The following is a 27,345-nucleotide window of genomic DNA, read 5'->3' on the forward strand; positions in this document are numbered from 1 at the left end:
AAGTCCTCCTACCACTGAGCTCCAACCCCATAATCCATTTCACTAAACAGCAGAAGATGGCTTATTGCCTTTTCCCTGTCTAGATGTAACCTCCACAAGGGCAGAGGTTGTTAGTTCACTATTTTGTTCCTAGAGCCTAGAATAGTGCCTGACATACAATATTTACTCAACTGTTTCTTTTTTAATTAATTAATTAATTAATTCTAATTAGGTATATATGACAGCAGAATGCATTTTGATTCATTGTACACAATCGCAGCACAACTTTCATTTCTATACGATGTAGCGTTGTACCATACATGCAGTTATACATGTACCTAGGGTAATGATGTCCATCCCATTCCACCATCTTTCCTACTCTTATTCTCCCTCACCTTTGCCCAATCAAAGTTCTTCCATTTTTCCCATGCGCATCCCCCCCATTATAGGTCAGCATCCACTTATCAGAGAGAACATTCAGGCCCTGTTTTTTGGGGATTGGCTTACTTCGTTAAGCATGATACTCTCCAACTCCATCCATTTACCTGCAAACACTATAATTTTATTCTCTTTTAATGCTGAGTAATATTCCATTGTGTATACCATGGTTTCTTTAGTCATTCATTTATTGAAGGGCATCTAGGTTGCTTCCACACTTTAGCTATTGTGAATTGAGCTGCTATAAACATTGATGTGGCTGCATTACTATAGAATGTTGATGTAGTCCTTTGGGTATACATTGAGGAGTGGGTCAAATGGTGGTTCCATTTCAAGTTTTCAAAGGAATCTCCATACTGCTTTCCAGACTGGTTGCACCAATTTGTAGTCCCACCAGCAATGTATGAGTGTGCCTTTATCCCCACATCCTCGCCAACACTTATTGTTGTTTGTAATTTTTAAAAATATTTTTTAGTTGTAGTTGGACACAATACCTTTATTTTATTTAGCTATTATGTTGGTGCATCTATTATGTGGTGCTTAGGATCAAACCCAGCACCTTGTGTGATAGGCAAGCACTCCATTGCTGAGCCACAACCCTAACCCCTGTTGTTTGTATTCTTGATAACTGCCATTATGACTAGAGATGGAATCTCAGGGTAGTTTCAATTTGCAGTTCTCTAATTACTATAGATGTTGAACATTTTTTAAAACTTTTTCTTGAAAGAATAAATGAATGTCCACTATCAGAATGGAGCTAGAAGGAGAGAGAGGTATACAACGTAATCTTTTTAATCTGAGGTAGAAAAGATAATGCTTTAATTAACTTATTACTGGGTCAGTTTCATTTAAAAGTAGAGATAAAATATTCAGTTTTTGACCTGGAAACAAAAAAAAACTTAGACCAAAAATGAGATATGTTTGTTTAATAAGATCAGGATCATTCAAATATCTGTTCATGACATATAATAATTTCTACAAAAAATTAAAAAATCTGAGGTATATTATGTCATTTTGTTTTCCTGAGTATCTTTTACTCCCCAGGTAGAATTTTTTTCTAAGGAATCCATTAAATAAGTTATGATCATTCTGCATTATCAAGTAATTTATAATACACTGATATAGCAAATGCAATTTTTTCTTATTATTTGGACACATTAGTTGTAAAGTAATTATATATATAGTTTACATATTTTATGGTCTCAGCAATTTGACAACATAATTGCTATGATATAAAATAATGTCACTGCTTCAACACTACATTTCTTTTAACCATGAACAATTATCAAATCCTCAAAAAGCTTAACAAACATCAGATTGAAGAAAAATACTTATATCAATCTAGAATATGATGGCAGGAGATGCTAGCTATACTGATCTTGATTTCTTTTTTTTCCCTTTTCTGGTATAGGGAATTGAATCCATTGTGTTCAATTGAATTAATACATCCCCAGTCCTTTTTTATTTTGAGACAGGCATCTGGCTAAATTGCTGAGGATCTTGCTAAATTGCTGAGGCTAGCATCAAGCTTGTAATCCTGGTGCTTCAACCATCCCAGTTGCTGGGATTACAGGTGTGTGCCACCAAGCCTGGACTGATTCTTAGTCTAATTTTGTACAGCCAAATACTGATTTCTTCTGAGTTTATTTAAATTCATGTGTCCTTTTACATTCCTATTCAATAAATTTGGGACATTTCAAAGACTATCCAAATGTAATCCACAGTCTATATATTACAAAATTATAAGCACATATAAAATATAATGCATAATTTGTATGCATCTATGCACAATATTTATATTTATTTTTATAGTCACTGATCTAATCTTAATAACAACTCTCACACCATACTTTTAGTGGTTAAGTCTGGTATTCTGTTAATAAAGTTTGGTAAATTTTCAAGGGATGTGCTGAGGTTCTAACCACTGCTCCTCAGATAATCCTGAAGAAAGATAAAACAGTGAAGAAATGGGACCTCTTTTCTAAGTGGTGAAAGTAGAAGATATAAATACCTAAATGTATTCTACTTAAATTTATCTTGTCTTTATAGTGAGTATATGAATTAAGAATTCTCAAACACACCTTGGCAAACTATGGCTTGATTTGGCCTGCTCAGTCATATCAGGCCATGTCCATTCATTTATATGTTATCTATGGCTGTTCTCACCCCAAAATAGAAAGGTTACTGCAAAGTACAGCAGGCAAAAGTAAAAATAATCACATCTAGCTCTTTTTTTTTTAAATACATTTTTTTAGTTGTAGATGGACACAATACCTTTATTTATTTATTTGTATGTGGTGCTAAGGATCAAATTCATGTGAGGCACGTGCTCTACTTTAGAGTCACAACTCCAGCTCACATCTAAGCTCTTTATATGAAAAGTTTGTTGACCTCTGTTCCACAATAAAACAGAATCATTAAGGAAGCATAATCTTAAATGAGCCCATGCAACAAATTATTTACTTTAGAATCCCTACATAAGGACCCACTGAAGGAACAGAAATTTGGAAGAGGAATGGAAATTAATGGAGAAAGAAAGAAAATCCAAATTCTATATAATGGTACAGTGGGGAGGATGCCATCAAAGAGAATGGATTAAAGAAACAATGGACTGAAAGGTGCATGTACGAGCATAGAAAGTATAAAATCAAATTTTATACATTTCATTTTATATTATATCAAATTCTGCTTAGAAGAATATTGGTGGCAGAAGAGAAAATGAAAGGATTGCCTTGTATAAACAGAAGCAGTGAGTAGGTTTATAATACCCAGAGAGGTAAGACTACAATGTTTATAAAGCTGTACTATTAGGTATTATTAAAAATTGTCTTTTGGGGGGCTGGGATTGTGGCTCAGTGGTACAGCGCTCGCTTAGCATGCATGAAGCACTGGGTTCAATCCTCAGCACCACATAAATGTAAAATAAAGATATTCTGTCCACCTAAAACTAAAAAAAAAAAAAAAAGAGTTTTTACCCAAAGCACATTACAAACTATTCATGTCCCATTTCTTTCATCTTTGATATCCAATATGATGCTTATACTTCATATTGTTGATTTTGCCTACAAGTTTTATACTCAAAGCTATTACCTACTCAAGCTTTTTATGGCTTTAAAAAAACAGATATAATTCACATACCATACAATTTACTCATTTAATATGGACACTGATTTTTTTTGTATAATCACATCATTGTGAAATGATGTGAAATCATTTCCAATTTTAGAACATTTTCATGACTTCCAAAAAGAAAACTGTAACCTAATTAATAGTCACTTTCCATCTCCTCATGCCCACACCATTTTACCATTTTATAAAGGTTCCAATCTTTCCACATGATTATCAACATATTGTTTTTTAATAACTGTTGTTATTGTGGTTTTGTTTGTTTTTTGCTACCACCTATTAAATCCAGGGGTGCTTAATCACTGAGTCACATCCCCAGCCCTTTTTAAAATTTATATTTTATTTTTTTGTTTAGAGACTTTGAACTTGGGATCCTCCTATGCCACTGGATTACAGGTATATACAACCGTGCCTGGCTATTGTTTGTCTTTCATAATATAATTATCTTAGTGTGTGTGAAGTAGCATTTTTATCATGGTTTTGATCTGTACTTCCTAATGATTAAGCAGGCTTAGCATCTCTTCCTGTGTCTATTTGTCTTTTTTTTTTCTTTAGTACTGAGCTATAAGTTCTTTACATATAATGGATCTAAGTCCCTTATGATTTACAAAATTTTTCTCTCATTCCTTAGGTTGTATTTGCATTTTCTTATTTGTCTGTCTCTCTTTCTTTTATGGTACTGGGGATTGAACCCAGTGACACTTTGACACTGAACTCTTTTTACTTTTTATTATCCAACAGGCTCTCAATAAGGTGCTTAGGGCCTCACTAAGTTGCTGAGGCTGGCTTCGAACTTGGTATTCTCATGCCTCAGCCTCCCTAGTCACTGAGATGACAGGTGTGCACTATGGCATCTGGCTGTCTTAATGGTATTCTTTGAAGCACAAAGATTTTAAATTTTGATGAAGTCCAGTTTATTCATTTTTTGTTCCTTGTGTTCTATTACTGATTTTGTGCCAGCTAGAGTTAGAGTGGTGTAGTAAGACACAGCTAATCAATACACTAAGTACTAAAACAAAAACATTGTTCTTCAAAGTTAATAATGTCAGGGGCCAGGGATATAGCTCAGTTAATAGAGTGCTTGCCTTGCATGCACAAGGCCCTGGGTTCGATCCCCAGCTCCAAAGACAAAAATAAACAAAGTTAATAATGTCAAATAATAGTCAGACAATATCTATGATAATAAACCACTGAATTCATATTGGCTTCACTGTCTCAAAATGATTTCAAATCAGTAAATCTTTAATCTTTCCAAATGTTAATACAATTCTTTAGGGAATGGAAGAAATGGTTAATTTTTCTTAAATGTTATTTTTGACAATGTATCAAACTTCTTAAAATATGTTTGCAATGTTATCCCTATTTATAAATCATTTCCAAGGTACAAACATTGGTTTGGAGTTACTTTTGCTTATAACACAAAAAATAGATCTGTGTGCTCAATGGGTTTTTGAAGGCCAACCTTAGGAACTTAAATACCAATTAGTATGAGAAGCAAAGGGAATGGAAGCAGGAAATCTTGTTTTAGTCTAAACTTCTCAACTAATTATGCAATTTCATACTAGAAAATTTTGGTGTCTATTTTCTCATCTAAAATTCAAAGTTAATCTAGATAGTTTATCGGGACTTTTGAAGGTGGCAATTTCTGTTGTGATAAGACTCAGAGTATTAGGATAAAAGCTCCTAGCAATAAATAGTAGCCATGGATAAGTAAGGCCAGAGAATTTAGGAGGCTGTTGCAATTGCAATAGAGTAGACTCAAAGCAGGTAGGATGGAAGTATTTGTAAAGAAACAATTCCCACCAAATAGATATCATTCAGTATAAGAATAGCAGATGTGATATCTAAGTACAAAAAGTCTCTGGATGGGGATTAAGAGACCAAGATTGGAGCAGAAATTTGTGAAAAACAAGACTAAACATTTTTCACCAAATATTTTATAGGTATCAAAACATTTTTCTTGGGCAAGAGATATGGCTCAGTGGTAGAATGCTTGCCTAGCATTCAGAAGGCCCTGGGTTCGATCCCTAGCACTGCAATAAACAAACAAACAAATAAACAAAATTTCTCTAAGAATACGCAAAGGCAAAATCTCTTTAAGGTACAAAATTTCTATTAACCCTTAAATTTGCAATCCCTTTCAAATATAAGAAAATGTTTACATATAAAATGTTTCCAGGTGAATAGAACAAAAATTAAAGAACATACAATAAATTATAAATAATTGTTATGCGGGAGGGAGTGGTCTTTGGGTACTTTAAAAAAATTTTTTTTGTAGGTGTAGATGGAGATAATTCCTTTATTTTATCTGTTTATTTTTATGTGGTGCTAAGGATTGAACCCAGTGCCACACACATGCTAGGCAAGCGCTCTGCCATTGAGCTACAGCCCTCGCCCTCCTCTTAGTTTCTATAAGTACTATTTTTTCCAATATATAATCCTCTTATAATTGTAAGGGAAAAAAAAAAAAAGTCCAAACCAAACTACAGATAAAAAAAAATCTATATGGGTAGTAAGTACTGAGGACTTTTTATAGTGAGTGAAAAATTCTCACATATCCTCCCAAATTTTTCATGAAGAATATTTTATATTAATATCTAAAATGTTGCTATTTAGATGGGGTTGAGACAGTTTAACTGGCACCAAAATACACAGACACATATATATATATAAATTTCAAAGTAATTTTGCTGACATTAGAGTTAATAAAACTAAAACTAGGCAATATGCTTTAAAGATTAAAGAGTTTTAATTTCTTTTATTTAAAAAATGAAAATTTGGGCTGGGCTGTAGCTCAGTGATAGAGCACTTGCATAGCCATGTGTGAGACACTGGGTTCGAGTCTCAGCACCACATATAAATAAATAAAATAAAGGTCCATAGACAACTAAAAAAAAAGTATATTAAATTGAAATATCGACAATCTTAAAATATGGCAGTTGAGTTCATACTGACAAGAGAAACCTGTCAAGAAAAAGGCCAATGCACCACAGATAAAACATGGAAAATTTTCATCAAATACAAAAAAAAAAAAAAAAACAGATATACAATATGAGGCAACTCCTTTCGAAAGTTTCTAATACATCACATCCCTCCCTTTTCCATTACTTTGAATTTTGGCCCTAGTGTTTTTGAAGCAACAATAAATTTTGATCAGCATTTATCACAGACTTCTAACATTCCTATTTATTTTTCATGGAGTCCTTCTTCCAAATGAGTTTCCAACATGATTCATCGACATGGCATACTTTCTGAGGCAAATATACATGAGAATATTTTCATTCTCTCTCACATCTGAAAGTTAAAAGGTTTTAAATTTCTTGGTTTAAAGTTGTTTTTGTGGGGTAGTTTTTTTTTAATATTTATTTTTTAGTTGTAGTTGAACACAATACCTTTATTTTATTTATTGTAATGGGTGCTGAGGATTGAACCCAAGGCCTCACACGTGCTAAGCGAGCACTCTACCACTGAACCACAACCCCAGCCCCACCCCTGGGTAGTTCTTAACTTTACTGTTTTCTTCTATTTAGTACTGATGTTAAACACTCTGATATATTCCTACCTTATTATTCTAATATACGTTATCTGTCCTTTCAAAAATCTTTCAGAGTTTTCTCTGTGATATTCTTAATATGCTTAAGTTTGCATTTTTCCTTAATTGTCTTATCTGATATGCCATGAACTCTTTCACCAATAGGAAGCCCTTCATCTTTTTTGCATTCTGAAAATTTTACCTCCTCTTTTATTTTTTTCATTTCCTTTGTCTTCTTAAAATTTTTATTTTTCTAACTGAAATTCCTTTTAAGATGTTGGCATGTGTTCAACTATTCTCTATATTTCTTAGTTTGTTTTCTCCTGGTGGCAGTGCTGGGAATCAAACCCGGGCCTCTAATAAGTGTTCTACCACTGAGCATATTATATCTTGGTCCTTTTTATTCTGAGACAGGATCTCAGTGAGTTGCCCAGGATGGCCTCAAACTTTTGATCCTCCTGACTCAGCCTCCTGATAGCTAGGATTACAGGTATGCACCACCACATGTAGCCTTTCTTTCATACTTTCTCTTTATTTTTCCCTACTTCTTTTTGGAAGTGTATTCATTCTAATTTTTCAAATGATTAATTCATTCACCCTGCTTACATGTATTGTATTCTTTTCTGGGGGAGCGGGGAGGGTACTAGGGACTGAACTCAGAGGCACCCAACCACTGAGCCACATCCCCAGCCCTATTTTGTATTTTTTTTTAGAGACAGGGCCTCACTGAGTTGATTAGTCCCTTGCTGTTGCTAAGGCTGGCTTTGAACCTGCGATCCTCCTATCTCAGCCTCTCAAGCTGCTGGATTACCGGTGTGTGCCAACACACCTAGCCTATATTATGATTGTAGCATATGTCCCCTTATAGCTTTAAGTATACAGAACTTGTTTTGTTTTTACACAGACTTTTTTGTTTTAATTATGCTATGAATTAATAGGGAATAGGTTCTAGCAGCTCGGGTTCCTTTCCACTGGTCCTCCTGATCATTTCCTCACGCAATTTAATAAGATGTCATGAGTCTTAAGAGTACTTGATATGCTTAATAAACAAATTAATTCTCTTGGCAAAAATCTTGTCTCTATTTGCTTATAAAAATATCGAAAGAATTTTTGCTTTGTTTTTGGTACTAGGGACTGAACCCAGGGGCACTTTACCATTGAGCTAAACCCCCAGCCCTTTTTATTTTTGAGACAAGGTCTTTCTAAGTTATCCAGGCTGGCCTCAAAGTTGTGATCCTGCCGCTTCAATCTCCTGAGTCACTGGGACGACAGGTGTGGGCCACAGTACCCAGTAATGCTGACAGAATGTACACTCAGTTTTGCCATGATAACATTTGTTACCATGTACCCATTCCTTTTTGAATAGTACTCATCCCCTTGAGGTCTACAGTACCAGTTATCATATAGATTGAGATGTATGTGACCAAAGGAACAACTCCATGTTTTCTATAATGCCTAGAGAACTTGTGTCAGGAACCTGTCCTCTTTCCCTTCGTGTTCCTCATTTTAGCAAACTACTGAAAGATGGAGGTTCTGGTTGAAAGGCAATCACATTTATTTTAAATTCTTGGTTTATCTACTCTAACAACACTGCTTTAGATCATATATATTGTAAATTTATGAATTTCTTTTGAGATAATTGTCTAGTTATGTTGGTCTGTGTGGTAATACTTTTCAGGACATAAGCTATTCCTTCTGATAAGATACATCTCAGAGGACTCAGAAGCTAGGCTTGAACTGGCAACAGTACTAGTGAGTTTAAGGGAAATGAAGGGAAAAGTCATAGGGCAGTGATGCCCAGGCACAAAGAACCAGTTAATCACTTCTGTATTCTACCATGCCCCTATGTAAGGATTTTATACTTTTCAATCTTTGGGGAAAGCAGATGGCAGTCTCCCTGGACTTAAAGGAGGAATAGAAGAAAAAATAAACTATTGAAAGCAGATATCAGTACATATCTGTATCACTTCTGAACTCCAATAGTTTCTGTGAGGCCATAATGTTGCTCTTTGCTTCTATAGTGAAAGGACAAGAACTGATGTAAGGTGGGTGAGAGACAGCCTTCAGACTCCTTTAAAATGAGTTTCTGAAATCTAGTTGCCTCTCAATTTCATTTCTGCAGTTTTGATTTTGGGTAATGGAATTAAGAGTCTATGTTAGTCTACTACGTTGACAGAAGTATTTTATAGTAGTCTACGTTGTTTGAATTTTGCTTCACTAATTACGTGTACATTTATAATTACAATAATTGGTTCAATAAAAATGGTATTATCAACAACCAAAAAGACTTAAAGGCCAAAACCCAGAAAGAAGCTGTTATATTAACATGTCACAACTACTAATACAACCTTCAATTTAATAGTTTATAATGGGTGGGGGAGAAGGACAGAAAAAGGACAAATTTACAATGACTTTAAAGACTTCTAAACTCAACTGCCAAAAAGCTTGACTCAATGCCAGGAATCTTAAAAGAGTAGTTAATAAACTGACTCAAAGAAAAATTAATCAAGAAGATGAATAAATGAGATCATATGTTAATATTGAACACATTTTGAAATGACACTTGTATGAAAAAACAAGAGGATGAGAATTATATAACAAACAACTATCACTGCCAATCTGTTATTTTTAGAAATTTTGTAAGAAATCACAATGACAATCCTCCAATTTTCCTATTTCTTCTCCAGAACCTTCAAAACTTAAAATAGGACAACTAAAAGAGGAAGTCAAACAATATTTTATCTGACAGTCTGAATCATATTTTTTCTCATTTCTTGATTTATCTAATAAGCAAATGAGGATGGTTGTCAGAATTTTTAACTTATAAGGAAATCTTAGAGGGGGGATAAAAATAGCAATATTTTTAAAGTCTTTTCAATTCCAAAAGAAGACACACTACTGCATTAATTCATGTATTACACACTCCTCCTTTAACTTCATGGTCAAAAGCCCATATTTATTATTGACTACTTTAGCATAGGAAAAGAACAAGCTTTGGAACTATCACAGAAATAAGAAACTTAGTAAAAAGAGTTCTCTTTTTGTTAGGAATCAAGATAACCTAACATGGATTAATTAGCTCATGTAACAAAATTTTGCATATACCGTCTCAGGACTATTTTGATAGTTCAACCAAAATATGGTCATGGTGCTAGAGTAACATCTCTGCAATTATCTTGGATTTCTCCTCCCCTCATTTTTGAAAGTTGTCAGTATCAGCTCTAAACATCATATCCTTGTATGGAACACCTAACAAAGGGATGGAAAGGACTCTTTAGCTCCATTTTCATTAGAAAGGACTTTTTTCTCCAAAGTCCTCCAGCTGAGTTTTCTATGTCTCACTGGCCAGAACTATGTTATATGGGAAAGATGTGAAGAAATAATCTGCAAAAGGGTAATAATGACTGGTTTAAACTAATTATGATTCATTCTCTGGGACTGGGCAACTTGCCATTAAACAAAATTATGATTTGTTTAATAAGAAAGAATCAATGGATAATTGGGTAGGCAAATAATAATGTTGTCACATTCTTATCATCTAAACTTGGGATATTTTAAGTGTTGGCTAGGACCTTATTAAGCTCTAGCAACAATTCCAGTTTCAAATTATTATTATTTTTGCTTAAACCTGGGTTTCCACCACTCATCATTTATTTTTTGTAAAACTGTAACTAGTTTTTGACATTCAACAATATTGTATTTACTGATCTACCTCATTTATATTAAGCTACAAAACATTAATCTCATTCAATGGATCAACCATTAACCAATGGTTAACCACATAAACTGGTGAACAATTAAAAGTTGTTTCCAGACTTTTTCCCCTTGCAAAGAGTACTGCAATAAATATATCTGTATATCTTTATTTACTTATTTACTTACTTCTTCATTCATTCATTTATTTTTTAAATGTAGCTGTAAATTATGTGAGTAGGATGAATTCCTAGGTGAAAAGTGCTTATTTAAAGAGTATATATCTCAATAAAACTCACACAGGTGCATTGAAATAGGTTGGAAATAAAAATCTCAAGCTTATATATTATATTAATATAATTATATTCCTATTATATATTATATAATCACATGTTGTTCTATATTTAAGTTTTTATATGTATTCACATCTGGGATGATGGGGGAAAATGGGTTAAGTGAAAATAATTCAGGCATAGAAAGACAAACATTGTATAATATCACTTATTCATGAAAGCTAAAACCGTTGATCTAGAAGTAGAGTAGAGGAGTTCTCACTCGAGGTTAGGAAGGGTAGAGGGGAGGGAATATAGAAGTTGATAAATTACACTTAGATTAGAGCAATAGTGCTCTGTAGAACAGTAAGGTGACTGTAGTTTACAACAGTTTGTTATACGTTTCAAAATAATTAGAAGAGAGTTCAAAAGTTGCTCACACAAATCAATGATGCATATCTGAGGAACTGGAAATGCTAATTACCCTGATTTGGTCATCATACATTGTATACATATACTGCATTATATGTACCCCATAAACATGTAAAATTTTTTTGTCAATTAAAAAAAAGTATTATAAAATATAAAGAGTATATATCTTTCATATTTTGATAAAAAGTATTTTCAAAAGACTGTACTAATTTACATTTCATCCAGAGTTAAGAGAATGTCCGCTTTCTCATGACCATACCAACATTCATGAACGATCTTTTAATTTTTATTTTAAAAATTATGAAGTTGAGCATCTTTATAGAAGTACATTTCCTCATTATTTGAATTATTTTTTTCTTTGAAGTATTTATTCAAGCCATGTGCCACTGTCTTACTAGAGGATTATCCCTTTTTGACTGATTTATTCTAAGAGTTTTTGTTTACAGCAAGATACTAAGTTTTATCTTAGTTGCTAGTTGGTCATTTATTATTTGATATTTAAGTATTCATATATAATTTTATTGATTTGCAAAATATCAAACAATCTCTTTATGATTTCTGGGTTTTATGGCATGTTTAAAAATATCTACTCCCAATCCTAGATTGTTTTAAAAATCTGTATTACAATTTTGGCCTTGTAACTGGTTTTGTAGCTTTGTGTCATTGGGCAGGTGAGTCAGCATAGTGGTGGTATGAGCATTTCTTAAAACTATTCTAATTCCTAGCTATTAACAGAGTAACTGAATATACAGAAGTGATCTCATCCCAAAAATATTCCAAAAATGCCAAATTAAATTCGTTTTAAACTAAATTTTGTCTTGGTCCAATCCTTAAAACTGTCTTCATGCCACTAGAAAGTTTCTTAAAAGAAGGGAAGACAGAATGGAAGAAACAATACTCTTAATAGTTTATATAATTAAAATATCTTGCTTTTGAAAATTTCCCACTTTTGAAAAGTCATCACTTTTAACACACAGTCCTATATGGTTGGAAATATATATATAAAAAACTTGGCCACACACTTAACTTTACATAAATTTTTATAAAATCATAGTCATCATACAATATGAGGAATGAAAAGCCTACTATCTCCATCTTCATTAACTGGGCTATTACAGTGGTATCAATGGAATTAGAAAAAAGAAAGTTATAAAAAAAAGTTATGAAAAAAATATGATTTATAGAGATAAACATGCTTATCTGTATAAATCCTCCTTCCTTCCCCCCTTCCCTCTCTCCTTTTTTGTTTTCTATGCTTTTGGAGTCAAACGGGGATCCAGATCTTCATTTTTTCTTTTTAAAATGCCAACTCTTAAAGATTTATATCATAATCTACTTTCCCTCTCTGATTAGAAATGCCAACTTTACCATATACTAAATTATCAAACATATCTAGGGATATTTTAATGCTGTTATTCTATTCTGTTAATCTGTAACAAAGTGTAGCTTTATAAATATCTGGTAATGCTAGCACTATTTCATTATCTTTCATTTTCAAAGCTGTCTTTAGTGTTCTTTAATATTTTTAGATGAACTAATTCATTCACATATACTATCAAATAAGTTAAAATTATTATATTAACAATTTAAAATATTTTCATAAGCTTGTAACCAGCAAAGCTATACTAACAGGTAAAAGAAAAAAATAGGGAAAATTACTATTACTAATAGTTTTGAGAGAATCTGTTTTTATCAGAGGTAATAACATACCAAATATGAAAGATACTAAAGTCAGCAAAGATGTAAGGTTACATTGAAAATAAGTATTATCATTCATAGCTCAGCAATATATTAATTATAGCAAATCATTAGGTCAAAGTCTTCTCTATAATGATAACTTGGTCTTAGTTAATTGCTAAAAGTCTAAAAGGGTCAAAAAACATAAAGACTCATTATGTTTTTAAAAACTGTTAATAAGTACATTCCTGGGGCCAAAATTAAAATAAGATTTTGCCTTTAAGATTTTCATGAAAATATATTTATAGATATATCAGTTCTTGCAGATGTAACTCACACAGCCCTTTAATGTTAGTTTTACAGCCAAACAGCAGAAGGGAATGAAATTAAATTGTCAAGATTCTGGAACTAGATGAAGTCTTAAGATCAACTGGTCAATCCCCTCATGTTCAGATGAATAATCAGGTTCAGAGAAATTACATAAATTTGCCAAAGTTGCAAAGGGATTATAGGCAGACCCAGATGAATAGAGGCCAAATCTTTTGATTCTCAATTCTCCATTTCTTCAAATACATCCAATCTGCTAAAATGGTTAGAACAAAAAGAGTTAAAAGAATTTAAGAAATTTAAAAAGTAAACATATAACTATTATAGAACAGGGATCAGTTGTAAGAGCACTATATCACCAATGCTTGACTTAATGAAACAAGACCCCTTTGAATTTATAAACAACTCCCTGATAACTACTGTTCTGCATCCCAACTTCCTGATAACTGCTCTTATTTCCTCATGCTGAGAACAGATGTCAAGGAATTTAAATTTGACATGCTCCTGGATTAACACAGCCTAGCTTAAATCTACATGTGTCTAGTTCCTGCCCTTTTGTTCTACTCTTCCCCATCCCTGTAGGATTAGAGATTGAACCTAGAGGTATGGTACCACTAAACTAAAACCCCATCCCTTTCTATTTTTTCTTTTGACCCACGGTCTCACTAAATTGCAGAGACTGACCTAAATTTGCAATCTTCCTACCTCAATCTCCCAAGTAGCTGGGATTACAGGTAGGCACAACTAAGCCTGGTTTCTCCTTTTCTCTTAAAAAGGCTTTTGGTATCTCCAAAAATGGAGATTTGAAAAATAAAAAGATCTCCTCTATTTTCCTCAAAGCTGGCTTTGAATAAATCTATTTTTCTCACCAACCTGTCTCCTGAGAGTTTCAGTGGAGTGAGAAGCCGTAAAGCTTTTCCCTCCCTATTACATTAGCATCTGGCAAATGGTGAAAACTCCATATATGTTACCTTGAGTGAATACAGATATGAGAAAGTACTTCTACTATAAAACAGGTTCTATAGCAAATCATAAAACTCTAGTGTTGTGACAGATCATCTTCTAAACATAATTAGTGTTAAATACAGAGCTTACATACAGGGAGTCTGCTAAACCCCTTGTGTTCACAGTCATATTGCCAAAACTTAGAGATAAACCCAAATTAGATATGTTGAATTTTGATGTAATTATGTATGTGTTAGACACAATGCTAATAAATCTCTTATTTCTAAGTAGCTGCCAAGTCCACTGATTTAAATTATAATTTCCTTCTGAGCGAAGCAGAAAATTGTTATACTCCTGAAAAAAACTGGAGTTGAAGTTTTTTCATAGATGTTAAATCTAAGATAATACATTCAAATCATTATAAAGAGCAATGACTTAAGATTTTTTACAGTATTTGACTATACAAAATCATTAAAAGCAGCAATTAGAGATATCTCATTTCTAATTACTGATCTCAATAGTTCAAAGAAATTTCTTCTGTGACATCCAAAAATATAATTTGCAACACACATTGTAAGTATAGTTTTAATCAAATAATCCGCATTAGTGAATCATAAGCACAGTAATTATATGTTAAATCCATCTCAAATTACAGTAATTAATTGTAGTAAACAAGATTTAGAAGAACAGTTAATAAACAATAGACTGGTTAAATAAGCTACATAGCATATACATAATGGGTAAAATTGGTATTTTCTAAGAATATTTAATAATATGGGAATTTAGGGCTGGGGATATACCTCAGTTGGTAGAGTGTTTGCCCTGCATGCACAAGGCCCTGGGTTCAATCCCCAGTACCACACACACACACACACACACACACCCCAAAATAATAATAATAATAATCATCATCATCATAATAATAATAGAATTTAAATAGTATACTGCTCCATTTTTTTTTTAATTTTTTGAATGCTGGGGGTTGAACTCAGGGGCACTCAGCCACTGAGCCACATTCCCAGCCCTAATTTGTACTTTAGTGACAGGGGCTCACTGAGTTGCTTAGAGCCTCGCTTTTACTGAGGCTGGCTTTGAACTCAAGATCTTCCATCTCAGCCTCCTGAGCCACTGGAATTACAGGCATGCACTACTGCATCCAGCTAATATACTGCTTCATTTAAAAAAAAAATTTATATAATTTATTTTTTATAGATGGACACAATATCTTTATTTTTATGTGGTGCTAAAGATCAAACACAGAGCCTCATGCATGCTAGGTGAGTGCTCTACCTCTGAGCCACAACCCCAGCCCCTTAAAAGAACTTTTTATGCCTTACAAAGTAAGTAGTAATCTAGTACGATCAAATAAAATGCAAATGTACTTTTTAAAGTGAAGTAATTTCATGGAAGAACAGTACATCATAGTTTTGATATGAGGTTTTCTGAATCCAGTATGCTTTTTGGGAGACCTACAGTCCTCTTTAAGAAATCCTGAATAAAGTATGTTTATTTGCTCAGAGGTTTTCACAGGTTTGAAAAACAAGAGTCAAGATTATATTGCCAGGGGCTGGGGCTGGGGCTCAGTGGTAGAGCACTTGCCTAGCATGTGTGAGGCACTGGGTTCCATCCTCAGTACCACATAAAATATAAATAGTTTAAAAAAGATAATCAGAAAAAAAAACCCACTGAGGGGAAAAAAAGATTATATTGCCAGATGATACCAATGATTGTGTTAACAATTATGGCTAGAGCCATATACTTTAATTTCTAACCTGGACTTAAGGAGTTACAGAAGAATTTAAGATGACAGCTATCTACAAGCTAAAAGAAGAGAACATGAGTTAACTGTATTTTGAATGTAGGAAGGAAAGCTGGGGAGAACTGAATGAGGGAAAGTCCAAAAGCAAGAAAATGTATATTAACTATAAAAATTTAATATTTTATAGTGATCATGAAGGAAGAGTTGGTAGAAGAGAGGATGGAGAAATCAAGAATGGGACTGAAGAACTAAGTTGGGGCCTGTCATGACTGAGTCAGGCTGAGTTTAGACTTAATCCTGAAGGCAAGCACAAATGATTAAACGATTTAAAGCAAGAAAGAAAAACCACCAGTTGTGTTTTTAAAAAAATATATTTTCTGATCTTAATTACCACTCATCAAAAGATAAGGTCAATTTATTTCCTTTTCCTCTCCATACATAATGATAAACTTCTTGAAAATAGAGCGCTTGTTCCAAGCTGCTTACCTACTGCTTATTAGCTTACTGTCTGGCATCTAACAGTTGGCCAAAAATATCTATTGAATAAATGTGAAGGCATATGGTTCTATTCTTAATAGGTAAAACAGAACAGCTGTATTGTACATGCAATATGGGGAATGGGTTGGGGAAGATATGGAGTATGCAACAATAGAATGACTAGAGTCAAACCAAATAGGCAATAATGTCCAAACTAGTACACAGTGAAACAGCAATGCTAACAGATGGAGTAAAACTGACATGACTTGATAGTTACTGGACAGATCAGTATTACCTGAGGATAGTATTGATATCCTCTTGAGAAAACTAAGACATGTAACAACAACAGCAACTCAAACTTGAGAGTTAATCCATCTCCACTCCCAGAGAAGCCATGAGCAGGCACATTATTTTCCTTAAATTATAATTCTGGTAATTTACAAATGTAGAAACAAAGTCTGAGACCTTGGGTAATTTGCCTAAAGTGTCCCGACTAACAGGCTCTGGAACAATACAGGGCAATATATCATAGTTCTGATAACTGAAATAGGTCCTGGAAAGCTAGAATAGTGGTTCTCCTAGAATCCTCTAGGAGAGAGAAAGGGAAGAAGAAGAGGGAAAAGGGTAAAAGGAAAGGGAGAAGAAAGGAAGGGAAGGAAAACAAAAGGAGGGAGATAGAAATGAACAGGGGAAAAAAAAGGAAGACAAAGTAATTTCAGTTTCACTCTAATATATCAACAGAGCCACTGAAGTTCCTCAATTCCAAGTATAACTGTAACAGTTTTGGGGGAGGGGATTTCCAATTAATCCTATGGATGCTCAACTCTGTCATAAAAATCTTCAGTATAACACCCATTATACACATAGCCCTTGATCAGTGCAACTTAATGAAAACTATCAAAATTAACCACTTGGAAAATGTATACCTAGACAATAGAGTGGTATTTTCAGAACAAATCAGACCAAGACACTGACATTAAACCTTTCTAACACTTTCTAATTTATTTAGAAACAGAACAAAATTTTAGGCATGTATACAAGACCCTCATATCTATATCTCTAATCTCATTTCATACCCACATTCCTCCTTTGCACCAGCCCATCTGTTTCTGGAACATATCAACTTCTTTTCTACTTCAGGAACTCTGCTCTTAGTTCTTCATGTGGTTCTTCCTCATTTTCTACTTCTCATCCTAAATCTTAAAGAGTACCTCCTCAGACATGGTTTACTAACCTACTCTATCTAAATGAAACCTCAATGTTACTCATTACCATAGCATCTAATTATTTTCTTTACAGTACTTTAAACACCACTGTAGGTTTTTTCCACAAGAATGTGAATCCTCTGAGAGAATTTCATTCCCTAGGTCCACAGTTGACTCCCAAATGCCTGAAATAATACTTTCCATACAGAAGACAATGAACTATGTGGGAAAGGAGGGAATAAGAAAGACAAACCTAGATACTAGCAGAATTAAATTATTACACTGTGGTGCAGCTCACCATAAACCATTTAAAAATTGAATATTGCACAGGAAAAATGGTGATTCCGATTTTAGAAAAGGTGATTATAGTAGTAATTAGGGAATGAGTCCACTTGTCTTTTCTACTAATAACTCTGGTTCATGGTAATAAAACCAGAATGATGAAAAAAATTACAATTTAATGTAAATTTAAAAATACAGTAGGGCTGGGGTTGCAGCTCAGTGGTAGAGCCGCTTGCCTAGCATGTGTGAGGCACTGGGTTTGAATTCTCAGCACCGCATACAAATAAATAAAAATAAAGGTCTATTGACACCTAAAAAAAAAATACAGAAGACAAAAATTACGCCAGATTTTATATAATAAATAATTCTGTCAAAGATTATGCCTTATGCCAAAATGTTAATAGTTTATCTTGGATGGTTTGATAATTTTTATTGGTATCATTGTATATTTTAAAAATTCTCTACAATATTATTACTTGTAGAATCACAACAAAAACTGCAAAAAAAATAACAAGTACCATACTTTTGTTAATTCTAAAACTAGCGATAACTATGACTAAAGCATTCAAATAAACAATTTTGCAAACTACTAATTACATATAACTCATTTAAAATTTTTTTCAGATGATAACCATTAAAGCCTACTTACTTTAGATTTTTTTTTTAACTACTATTCTGCCATTATCACAGTTAGCAGTTTTGGTTTTTTTTTTCTAATCTTGAAAAATACAGTTCAGAATGGCAGGAAAAAATACCCTCTTTCCATTATATCCTAAACTTCTAAATTCAATTCTCATTGTGTAATGCTGAATATATTACTTAACCTCAATAATTTCAATTTTCCAACTTGTAAATAACACCAACAATTGAAGATATTCTGGCATCCCCAACATTGTCTAAATAAAGAGTAGTCATTATTATCCATGAGAATATTATCTACTAGCTAGACTATCAGCACTTTGAAATATTATGATCTCCTTGTTTCACAACTGCACCCAAGTCTAACACTGAGCCAGCACATTTGTTCTATCAATTACTATTCACTATCTTTTTCAGTGAGAGCTATGGTCAGAACTGTAGGAGTCTTACCACTCTACTCCTAATTATTCTAATGGAAAGTTTAAAAAAACCAACCCCTTTCTCTCTCTCTCTCTCTGTGATGCGGAGAATCTAAATTAACTCTTAAAAGCCAGAAGAAGTCAAAGATTAAATCAGATGCCTCCACACTATCTTATGGCAACAGAAAATAAACGAATTAAAAAAAAAAAAGATAGTTTTAAACAGGGTAATGTTACTAGCCATTTAGATCCATACTTCTAAATCATATATGCTGAAGTTACTATTTTAGACATCACCTAATGACTTCCCGTTTTAGTAGACGAAGATTTGTATGACACTTACACCTTCCCACTAAATTTTAATCCCTTTTGTGGTTAAACTTATTGGAGTTTTTGCACAATTATGGTTAGAGAAATACTACTCACTTGCACAGCTAATAAATTTACTGTGATGATGTCCCCTTTCTTACAAATTTTTTTCCTTTTTTGTGTGTGTGTTCCTGTCTTTTCTCAGATAATGCTAATTACCTAATTACCTTTTTATTCCAAAAGCTTAAGCACATCTTTTAGTCTACTTTTGTCTAGAAGCCTCATATTTTTTTCCTTCCCCAAATCAAATGGCTGTCCCTGTTACACAACAGGTGAAAATATCTCAATTTAGGACATTCTAAAACTTTACTTTGGCTTCCTGTTTTGATAAAAGACCAAGGCCAGGCACATAGGCTGACAATTGGTGGACAACAGAAGTAAACTTCAATGGTTCATAAATCTATCATGACTCATTCCACAGTTTCAGGACCTTTTTGTTTTTTGGCATCCTCCTCTTTTCAAATTCCTCCTAGATGGTGGTACCCAGCTGTGCAGGAGACATGGTAACACAACTCCTGCACTCTAAAGAGCAGCAATCTTCTCTTTAGTTCCACTATTTCCTCCAGCAATAATTGCTTCTACAGGAACCATTCTCCTGCCTGGAGGCAGTTAAAACAGCAATGAAGGACATTACAGGCTTAGCATTTGGAACTGAATTATGTTTTTTTCAAAAATTCTGCAGCATTTTCTTCTGCATTACCACCAATTCAACAACCAATACGATGTCTTTTGTGGTTGAATCATTCAAAAGGATTTTAAGGCAGTCAATAAAACTGGTTCCATTAAAGGATCACCCCCAATGCCAACACATAAAGATTGCCCCAATCCAACTTGTGTTGTTTGGTGTGCTTCATAAGCCAGGATGCCAGATTTGGACACAATACCTTTTCTTCCTTTCTTGTGAATATGGCCAGGCATGATGCCAATTTTGCATTCTCCAGGGCAGTTTGGCCCAATTAGCTTTGTTTTTCCCTGGTTTAACAGTTTGTGCTTGAACCTTACCATATTCTGTTGTGGAATACCTTCAGTAATGCACACAATCAAGGACAGTTCTGCTGCAATAGCTTCATCAATGGCCACAGCAGCAAAAGAAGGAGGGACATACATGACAGAAGCTGTTGCTCCTGTCTGTTCTTTGGCCTCCTTCACAGTATTAAAGGCAGGTAAATCCAGATGTGCCTTGCCTCCTTTCCCTGGAGTGGTTCCTCCACTGAGTTTGGTGCCATAGTCCAATGCCTGCAGGCTAGCTATGAAAGGTGCCCTGCTTACCTGTGAAACCCTGGCAAACAACCTTTGTATTTTTATCACCATAGAGATGTCTCTAGGAAGCTATACTGGAACAATGCTAAATTGCATTCTGTTGCAACAGAAAGGCACATGACAGCAGGCAAGTGGCAGCCAGGCAGCTGCTGCCAGAGGCCATGGTTGCGGTCCCAACTGCAGTGGCTCTATAAACCTCATTTTTGGTAAGGAAAAAAAAGGTCTATTCTCTGTTATCCTGCACTAGTTTGAACTGGATACTCATTAAGTTCACTGTGCAAGTGTCATCTTGGGATGCCCCTTTGTTGCTTTCCTGTATTGGATCTTCTTTTTCCCAGCTCCTATGTTTTCTTTTTGCTACTTTTATTGATTTTTATTAGTGTATAAGGTGTACTAACATCCCAAGAAAGACTGCTTAAGACACCACTAACTGCATGATTCAATAGCCATTTCCAAACCACTACCCCCAGTGTACTACATGAAGACTGGAAATGCTAAATACTTGCTTTCCTAGACTTACTGAAGCAAGGTCTCACAGTTCTAGTCAATGAAATAAATGTATGCAGAGTACCACAAGGAGTTTGCTGGGCACATTTTGCTTTGTTTCTTTCTTTTCTTACCTGGAACAAAGGAATTATGTTTGAGGTAGTTCACACAACTTGCTGGCATGAGGCTACAGCTTCATGTTAAAGAAGAGCATAACAGAAACTGTTGAATCACTACATTAATACCTGACGATCTAACTCTGGATTTCTTATTCTGTGAGAGAAATGATTCTATAATTGTTTAAGCCACTGTTTAATGGCTTTTCTTTACTTCCCCTTCTACTCCCAACTGGGAATGAACCCAGGGTCACTTTACCACTAAGCTACATGCCAAATTCTTTTTATTTTCAGACAGGGTCAACCTCCTGCCTCAATCCCCTGAGTTGCAGGGATTATAAAGCATGTGCCACCAGGCCTAGCATTTAAAGGATTTTTCTATTACTAGGAGGAAAACATATTTCACTGATCAACCTTGCATGTATGAAAATAATACTTTTCCCTTTTGTTTTACTGTTTGTCTAGAAATAGAATTCCAAGTTGATGATAATTTTCTCTCAAAATTTTCAAGAATGTAGTTTCCCCTTATCTTATAGCTTCTAATGTTGCTGAGAATTTCTATCGTTGTTAAGTCCTGTTCCTTTGAACCTCATTTTGCTCTAGAAACTTTTAAGAACTTCTCTTTTACCAGATAAGTGGAACTGCACAATGCATAATGATATGACTTCACAGTAAGAGGACTTCATGATTTTATTCATTAAATTCAGTTTACTGACTTCTGTAGGAGAACATTTATAATCTGGAGGTCAATAGTTTTTAATTTGAGGAAAATTTCTTTTTTTTTTTTTTTAGAGAGAGAATTTTTTTTAATATTTATTTTTTAGTTTTTTTTGGCAGACACAACATCTTTTTTTGTATGTGGTGCTGAGGATCGAACCCGGGCCGCACGCATGCCAGGCGAGCGCTACCGCTTGAGCCACATCCCCAGCCCCGGAAAATTTCTATTATTATTTTAGTCTCTTACATTCTTTTTGCTCACTGAAGAAAAAGTGGATTTTCTGGATTGATTGTTTTTTGGTGTGTGTGGGGAGGTACTGGCGGTTGAGCCTAGAGGTGCTTTACCACTGAGCTACATCCCCACCACTTTCTATTTTGAGACAGGGTCTTGTTTAGTTGCTTAGGGCCTTGCTAAGTTGCTGAGGCTGGCCTTAAACTTGTAATCCTCCTGCCTCAGCCTCCCAAGGCACTGGGATTACAGATATGGGTCATGGTGCCTGGCTAGATTGATTTTTTTTCTCTAATTTAAGGGAGATTTCTTTCTATTAATCTCAACAATGTATCTACTTTTTTTATTCTAGCAAAACAAATTCCTTAAAAGCTATTTTTCATCTATCTCTGATTGCATCCTATTATAATTTAATGGTTATAATATCTTTTTCTCTAAGGTGATCTTGATTATTTTTTATTTACTGTGTCCTGCTCATTATTTCAGATTTGTTTAGGTTTTGTCTTTCTCTCATGGGCAAGGTCCTACCCAGAAGATGTCTAACAAACTGTGTGGCAAAAGTGAAGAAATAAAAACTTAACAGAAATCTGTGTTCACACAGCCCAGTATTCCTAAAGTAGGCAACACTTTAGGAATACTGGGCTGTGAACCCAGCCACTGTGTTGGGAACTGGACATCAAGATTAACCAATTTATTAGTTGTAGTAGTGAAGATAAATCTCTAGAGGGTGAACCTCTTGCTTTCTGTCTAGCAGAAAAGATTGGAGTAGAGTCCTCCAGTCAAACTACTCCACAGGTAGTTTTTAAACTTTAGTTTTTTTTAGCTTCTTCTTGGTGCTATCTTCTATTTATAGAAGAATATTTTTAAAGGTGTTTCTTCTTTAATATGAACAATTTCAAGAAAAAGATATTTTTTCTAGTTTTGGCTCTGTTTTAGAAGACTAATCAACATAGTATCCAGAAATGATATACTTAAGACAGGTGTTTTTATCCCCATTTTATCCATATTCAAACAACCAGCAATTTAAAAATCTATGTTGTAGGGCTGGGGATATGTCTCAGTTAGTAGAGTACTTGCCTTGCATGCACAAAGCCCTGGGTTCAATCTCAGCTCCCCCCACACACAAAATAATAATAATTATAGACACACACACACACACACACACACGCAATTTAAACCACTGGGCTTGATCAAAGCCATTCTATTGGGTATAGAAATCACAGGTAAATCAGCTATTATGTAGAGTAACCATAAACTATCAAAACAAGACACTTTTGAGAGTACAAAGGGAACTATTAATAATTATGACAGGGGCTGGGTTATGGCTCAGCAGTAGAGTACTTGCCTCTTACATGTGAGGCACTGGGTTCGAGCCTCAGCACCACATAAAAATAAATAAAGATATTGTGTTCATGTGTAACAAAAAAAAAATTAAAAAAATAATTATGACAGGGCAACATGCATAAACTGGGCAAACCAGTTACCCTATCACTAGGCTAATAACTTCTTAGATACTAAGCTTATAAACTTATCAGATGTTACCAATAACATGAATCTTCCCTCAGAACAAAGGTATTTCCTACTATGCTACTATCTAATCTATAGATCACTACAGTGAAAACAGAAAGTAGAAAGAATTAGCAAATATAAAATATTACAGTTTTTAAGATATTGCTTCTTGCAATAACCCTCCCCCCATAAGTGTGCATATACCCACACACACACAAATTGCTGTAGAAAGTCATATGTCTTTCTGCTTGAATAAAATAACAATAGTTATTCACATATTTTAAAAAAGATTTAGGGAGTTTCTTCCTCTTACTCAGAATTATTTCAATAAAAATAGAGAAAGGGTTAAGGATGGTTTAAAAAAAAATGGGTTAGAGTTTTCTACCTAAAGTAGTTAAGGCATGAGATAGGAAATCAATCCCTAAATGCTCTTACCCATCCCAGAGTCTTTCTTGGTGCCATCTGATATTATGTCTACATGATCAGAGTCCACATCATAACTAAAGAAATCATTTAAATAGGTCTTTGATCGCTGGCCTCCAAACACATATAAGCAACGATTTTTCTGAAAAAGAAAGGGACAAAGAAGGGAGAAATATGTCACTTCTGTGAAGAATTCAGAATGGGTCTTTTAAAATTTAAATCACTACAAATGTAGTTTATGATAGATCCCATGCAGTGAAGAACCATGCTGGAAAAAAGAGCAAAGAGAAGTCTTTCTACATACTGCTAAGAGATGACCTCAAGGATATCCTGTTAATGTAAAAAGGCAAGGTGCTAAATAATGTACACAGGTTGTTGCCTTTGTGTAAGAAACAACAAGTAATATCTGTATATGTATGAGAGAGACAGCGAGAGAGCGAGAGAGAGAGAGAGAGAGAGAGAGAGAGAGAGAATGCAAGCGCACACTGTATGCTTCAACTGTGTGTATGTGTTCATTTGCTGCTGCTTCTTTTTTTTTTTAAACAAAGGAAGGAGAAACCAAAACCTAATAAAGGATAGTTATTTACAGGGAAATGATCAGAGCTCCTTTTTAATTCCTATCCAGAAAACAGGGATAAAAACCAGATCTCTCACTTGTATGTACCAGCCTCCAGAATTATCTATGAGAAATAAACTTCTGTTGTTAAAATGCCACTCAGAAAACAAAAACAAAAAAACAAAACACAAAAAATCCAAGATCTCACAGCCAGGTGTGGTGGTGCACACCTGTATTTCTAGTTACTCCAAAGCCTGAGGGCAGAAGGAAGGTTATAAGTTCAACGCCAGGCTGATCCGTCTCAAAATAAAACCAAAAAAGAATGTAGCTCTGATAGAGTTTAATCAGATATAAGTGGCCCTGGGTCAATCCCAAATACCAGGTTGGGAAGGGAACCCTGAAAAACAAATAAAAGATCTCTCCAAAAAGTATCTTGACTTATGGTTTTGACTCTAGTACTGTGTATACGTTATTATTTACTCAGAACACAAAAACAAAAACCTCTGAAATTTGAAGAAAGAAAAAAAAAAACTTATCTGTACATAATGATCTGACCAAATGGAAACATCACTATACTGAGACAGTATTATCTGTAGTGCTTTTTAAAATATATAATTTTTTTGGCTAGTCATTCCTATTGTGCTAAATCCTAAACTGAAAAATAATCAGAAAGCAATCTCAAACAGTTCTCAGAAATTTTTGTTGTTAGCTTCATTATTCTGAAAATTGTTATAGATAAAGCAAGTAATACAGTATTGTTGCACGAAGCAGGTTTTAACCTTAAAAGATACACAGGTACAAAATCAAAATCATTAAGTGAAAGAAAACAATTTTCAATTGGAAGATTTAAAAAATATATATTTTCAACCCATGGATGGTTTAATCTTAGAATGCAGAACTCATGGATATGACAACTATATTAAAATAAAATACCTGAGATCTGCTATGTAACCCATTAAGTTCCAAGTTTTCAATTCTGCAAATATTTCAATAAAATTGACAAAGGTACGCTAAAACAGGTAAAAATCATAATCTAGAGTTTACATAAATTATTAATCTTCATATTATAATTATAGTGTTAATATTGTAACTATATTCTTAGTTTTATAACTATTAAATGTTATATACTATGTTTTAGGTATTTATAGGTGCTCCATATCTACGAAAATGGGACAAAATACTCAAGCACAATAAAATTTAAGAATAAAAATCAAAGGCATATCAAGGAATGAAATTAAATATGGGCAAAGTAGATATGTAAGAAATGAACAGAAGAGTATTAATTACTGTTGGAACTCATGAGTATACAGAAATTTATAATTATACTCTTCTCTCTACTTCAAGAGAGAGAACTTGTTTAAACTACATGTTAAAAGACACATATGAAATACTTTTTAATATTGTTTTAAAACTGTCCTTAAAATAAAGACTAACATTTCCTTAAAACATTTGAAAAGATTAAAGTCTAAATTCTGGTTTTACTGATAAATTTTAATTCTAATTCTATAAAATCAATTCCTAATTCTTTGTACTTAATGGAGAGTAGTAAAGGTTTTCCCTGTGCTATGAGAACAGATAAAAATATTGCCCTTCTAATTACTAAAAGTGAGTACAAAGTCATAAGAAAGGGAAAGAGCTCTACTATCTAGATAAGCAATAAAATTAGACATAAAATTGTGTAGATTAGTATTCAGGTAACAGCTATTTAGGAGTTACTAGGTTGATGGAAAGAGTCTCAAATAATTTTGTTAAAGGAAATTTCATTTTTCTCTATCGTTGCTACAACTAATCACTTATTTCTAGAAAATTAAAAGCTTTGTCCTCTTAGTGAAGATTTAGATTTAACCACTTCTTTTCCTACAAAAATATACACGACAAAATAACACAATAGAAGCACAGAATATTCTTACTGAGTGGAATAGCATGCAGTGTCCTATGCGAGACTGGATGTCCTCAGGCCCAGCATTACAGGAGTCCTCTCGAAGAAGTTTCCAGGTTTGACATTGACAGTTGAAAGCAAACAACCCACTGAATTGTGGTTCACTGGCTCTGCTGTCATCTACGCTGCCATTACATGTCAAAATTCTACCACCAAAGGTGTAGATCATATGTTTTTCTGAGTCCATACACATCTATCAGAACAAGACAACAGATAAAATTGTTTTAGCTTCTTCTTGACATATGTGCCCAAATGAAACCAATGTGTGTGTGCAGTTTTACATTCTCAAACAATGACCACCACCACCTGAATTTGTCCTTAATGACACTAAACACCACCCCTGCCTATCATATGAACATACTGCAACTGTTTACAGCCTGGCAGAGATTCAGGATAAGAGTTATAAATACCTTTCCAGGTTTGCATTTGTACCAGTGAAAATAAAGCATGTTGAGTCAAAGAACTTTCTGCTTTCTTTAAACTGCATAATTTAAAAAAATTTTTTTAGTTGTTGATAGACCTTTATTTTATTTATTTAT

The 27,345-nt window shown here is 33.9% G+C and overlaps 1 protein-coding gene and 1 pseudogene across 4 annotated transcripts in view; both read right to left on the reverse strand.

Annotated features, from left to right (window-relative positions):
• Mkln1 (muskelin 1) overlaps positions 1-27,345 on the reverse strand; it is a 327,297-nt gene that overhangs the window by 27,758 nt on the left and 272,194 nt on the right. For all 4 annotated transcript variants that reach the window (XM_058582834.1, XM_058582833.1, XM_046455052.2 and 1 more), the window contains 2 exons: positions 26,778-26,999; positions 24,324-24,453 (listed from right to left, as the gene is read on the reverse strand). In XM_058582834.1, the coding sequence (XP_058438817.1) occupies positions 24,324-24,453; positions 26,778-26,999 (352 nt within the window). The remainder of the gene's footprint in view (positions 1-24,323; positions 24,454-26,777; positions 27,000-27,345) is intronic.
• On the reverse strand, positions 278-24,312 carry LOC131424583 (succinate--CoA ligase [ADP/GDP-forming] subunit alpha, mitochondrial-like; annotated as a pseudogene).

The sequence above is a fragment of the Marmota monax genome, unplaced genomic scaffold (genome assembly GCF_021218885.2).
Source record: "Marmota monax isolate L192 unplaced genomic scaffold, Marmota_monax_Labrador192_F-V1.1 WCK01_AAM20220418_F8-fsc00131, whole genome shotgun sequence".
Classification (NCBI taxonomy): Eukaryota; Metazoa; Chordata; class Mammalia; order Rodentia; family Sciuridae; genus Marmota; species Marmota monax.